At 33.7% G+C, this 3534-nt stretch overlaps 1 protein-coding gene across 1 annotated transcript; it reads right to left on the bottom strand.

Moving 5' to 3' along the window:
- Positions 1–982: 982 nt before the first annotated feature.
- Positions 983–2329, bottom strand: LOC115961817 (aspartic proteinase CDR1-like). The gene has a single exon (XM_031080730.1). It carries the CDS (start codon positions 2327–2329, stop codon positions 983–985), a length of 1347 nt encoding a protein of 448 aa, XP_030936590.1.
- Positions 2330–3534: the final 1205 nt, after the last annotated feature.

Genomic DNA, 3534 nt, shown 5'->3' with positions numbered 1-3534 from the left:
TCTTGCACACTCTTAAGCAAACTTCACTCTATCTCACTCACAACCCTTACATCAAACCCACCTAAATACAGGGTTACTAAATGCTGAATTACAAGCAAATTTGGCACGGAATAAAGCCAATTAGATGGTTGAATAAATTCAACCTTACATAGAACAACAAAACCATGGAGGGCTATTTGTGAGACAGAGAGAGCTTTTACCAGTAGCAGCAACAACAACAAATCTCTAAATTCTAATATTTTGAGTTCAAATAGTGTAAACCAACATGCCAAAAGCCAAAATATATATCATAAATTCAAAGATGGGTAATGGAGAATAGTTACCTAGAATTGCGATGAAGAACAACGCAGAGCAAAAACAAAGAAGAGAGCCAATCCTTGTGAAACTAATGAGTTTAAAGGCAAAGGACTGAGGAGATATATATGGTGAAGGAAGCAGACTGAGGATAAGCATGGAGCCAGAGGGTATTTCCGATTTTCAGCCAAAATATATATATATATATATATATATAGTGGTATCACAATTTGCAAATTGCGTGATTTTGAAATCATAATGGAAAATTGCCTTTCCTGAAACGCGAAAATCTGCATATTCAAAAACACAATCCCACAAATTTTGCCCAGCCAAACATATCAAGATTTTCATGATTTGCTAAACGCACGTTTTTGTCCCTCAATACACCTAAACAAACCGGCTCTAAATATGATACCATTCCACTACCTTATTCATGTGTCATCACGAAATAGTTGAATAGGAATTATTATTCCATTCCAGCTTTTATTATTCATTGTAATACTTATTTTTATTACACAGTAATTATCATTACATTGTATCAAACGTACCTTTAGCTTCTTCCATACACACTGTACAGGCAATTGTTTTTCAGTGTGGATAAAGGATGTTCTTCCACACGTCAATACTATACTTTTAGCGGAGATCTTATTCTAGAAAATTTCAAAAATTTTGAAATATAAATAACATCTCACTCTAAGAGTGCACAGTCAATCCGCTGGATAGAAATTGAACTCTGAGCAAGATTATAGGCAATATTATAACTTTGTTGAGCCATTACTCCAATTATTGTCAAGTTGGCTTCAGTAGTCGGAGCCATAGCCATGCAAAAGGCGTTTGGACCTGCCATGTAAAAAAAGCTCTTTACATCTAAAGCCAAGTCAACCCCATTTGCAAAGTTAAAGGTAACTACTGGAAACCCAACAAGGTCACGATCAATAAGCCCCTTGAAGCAAGGACTTGAATGTTGCGTTCCGATGAATTTTACAATGCCATTCATCAAACTTAGTACTTCATCTTTAAGTGGATCAAACGCAGCTTTTGGTAGATAAGTAAGTGTTGCCCCTGAATCAATAATGACTCCACGTGTGCCGTCTTCATACAATTCAAACACTTGGGGCGAAATATCTAGCATTTTCTCACCCACACTGATACTCTCTAACCTTACATAGTAAAAGCTACCAATAATATCAAGAAAGGTAGTAATGCCTTCTGTTTTTGCTCCTTCTCCAAAAATCAATTGATTATGAATATAGTGAGGATCCCATATAGATCCAAAGCAGTAAGAGAATTTAGAACCCAGTTGATTCGCCATTGATATCACCTCAGCGCCAAGACCAAGTAATCCACTAGTTTGGCCACCCAAAGTACCCAGATTATTAACCACGTTAGTTCCACAACCAAAAACTAAATTGGGTACCGATGTTATTCCTTCATCAGAAGTCTCAAAGGTGATCTTTTCAGTGCTCACAAACCCAGATACAGTGGTGCCATCACCGTATCGTAGTTCAAAGCCGCAACGTGGAGCTCGACAAATAATACCGGGAACTTGACGATTGCAATTAGGAGAATCACAAGGTACTAAACGATAAGTGGAAGACTTGGGAGGATTAAAAATTGGAAGAGCTTGGAAAAAACAGGGAGTGCAAGGCCGACATTGAGTCCACGATAGACTACTACCTGTGTCCATAACTAGGAGCTGTGGAACAGGAGGTGAACCAATGGATATATTTGCCAGAAACCCTGTACGCCTACTCTCAGCAATAACGCCAGAGCGCACATCATCTGTGTCTAGAGAAATCCCTTGAATCTTCTTCCATATGTAGTCAAAACGAGCTTTTGAACTGTCTATGGCATGTCTAGCTCGGCCTGCTATGGTGTCCTTAGGGTTGTAGTATGGAGAGTAAATTGAGTTATGGTGAATGAGTTTGGTGACCAATCGCTTAGGTTTTGCATTGGTGGGACTAGTGGTAGCTAAGGATGAAGTAGCAGAAGTAACGAAGCAAGAAAGAAGAAAGAGTTTGAAAAGAACAGCCATGGCTACAATGATATTGCTGTGCTTCAACTAAGTATTATGAATATGTTTTCTTACATAGACACAAATATTCTAGATTGAGAGACGTACTCACATAACGTTTAGGATTACTTAACTTTCTTCACACCGAAAATAACTTTCTAGTAAACTATTTTCCCACAACCTCTCTTTGCCATTAATTTTTTAGTAAACTATTTTATTTTTGTACAATTTGCTAAATAATGTTGTGCATCATGACAATATCGAATTATAGGAATGAAATATATGGACATTATAATTGAAGGCCTTTTATTGAGTTTAAAAGTTAAGAAGTGGTAAAATGAGAGGTTTTTTTAGGAGTAAATACGTTAAATTTAGGATTGATTCAAATAAATGAGTATATTTTATAACTAAAAGTATTGCTACATGTCAAATGTAATGCGTTATTGACAAATTACTACTTGTCATGTGCCACCATTTGTCCAATTAATTCTAAATAGATAGAAGACTGTGCAACTTGTTATTGTTGTATACACCACTACTTGTGAGATTCAACTTTTATAATACACTAGCCGCAAACCCGCGCGTTGTGCGTGATAATTATTTTTATGGTGGTTTTATTAAATTTTTTTTTACAATTTAAACTAATCTAATAATGAGTAATGTATTTCGTAATTATATGTTTATTTATTATAGGAAAAATCATAAATGTAATATAGGAACAATCTAAATCGTAAAATTTTGTTTTTGATAATCTATTAAGGTTATTTTCTTTGTAGAAATTATAATTTCGGCCGCCTAAAACATATTATCAAATAAAAAATTATTAGCAAAATCTAAGAATTAAATTTTTATACATGCATTGTTATAAAATAATAATAATAAAAATAAAATTGCAAAAGTTAAAATTTGTCACCTATCCAATTATTTTCGTTTGTCTAACCCTTGCTTTTCTTTAAATAAATGGCATTATAAAGTACTTCTAATATAACTATTAAGAGTACTTTGTCCACCACAAAGGATTAGAAAATAAACAAAAATTAGTAAAGTCTCATAGTTTAACATCTAAATTGAGAACTATAAAAAATCATGCTATGTAACAGAATACATACCAAATTATCCAAATCATGCTATGTAATAGAGTAATATTATATTTTTATATGCTATATTTAATTCTTTATAACACAATAGAATAACATTTAACAATCAAAGAAAATAAAAAATAAAAA

The sequence above is a fragment of the Quercus lobata genome, chromosome 9, assembly GCF_001633185.2.
Source record: "Quercus lobata isolate SW786 chromosome 9, ValleyOak3.0 Primary Assembly, whole genome shotgun sequence".
In the NCBI taxonomy this organism is placed as follows: Eukaryota; Viridiplantae; Streptophyta; class Magnoliopsida; order Fagales; family Fagaceae; genus Quercus; species Quercus lobata.
The sequence above is the reverse complement of the archived record's forward strand: the minus strand, read 5'-3'. Positions and strand labels throughout refer to the sequence as shown.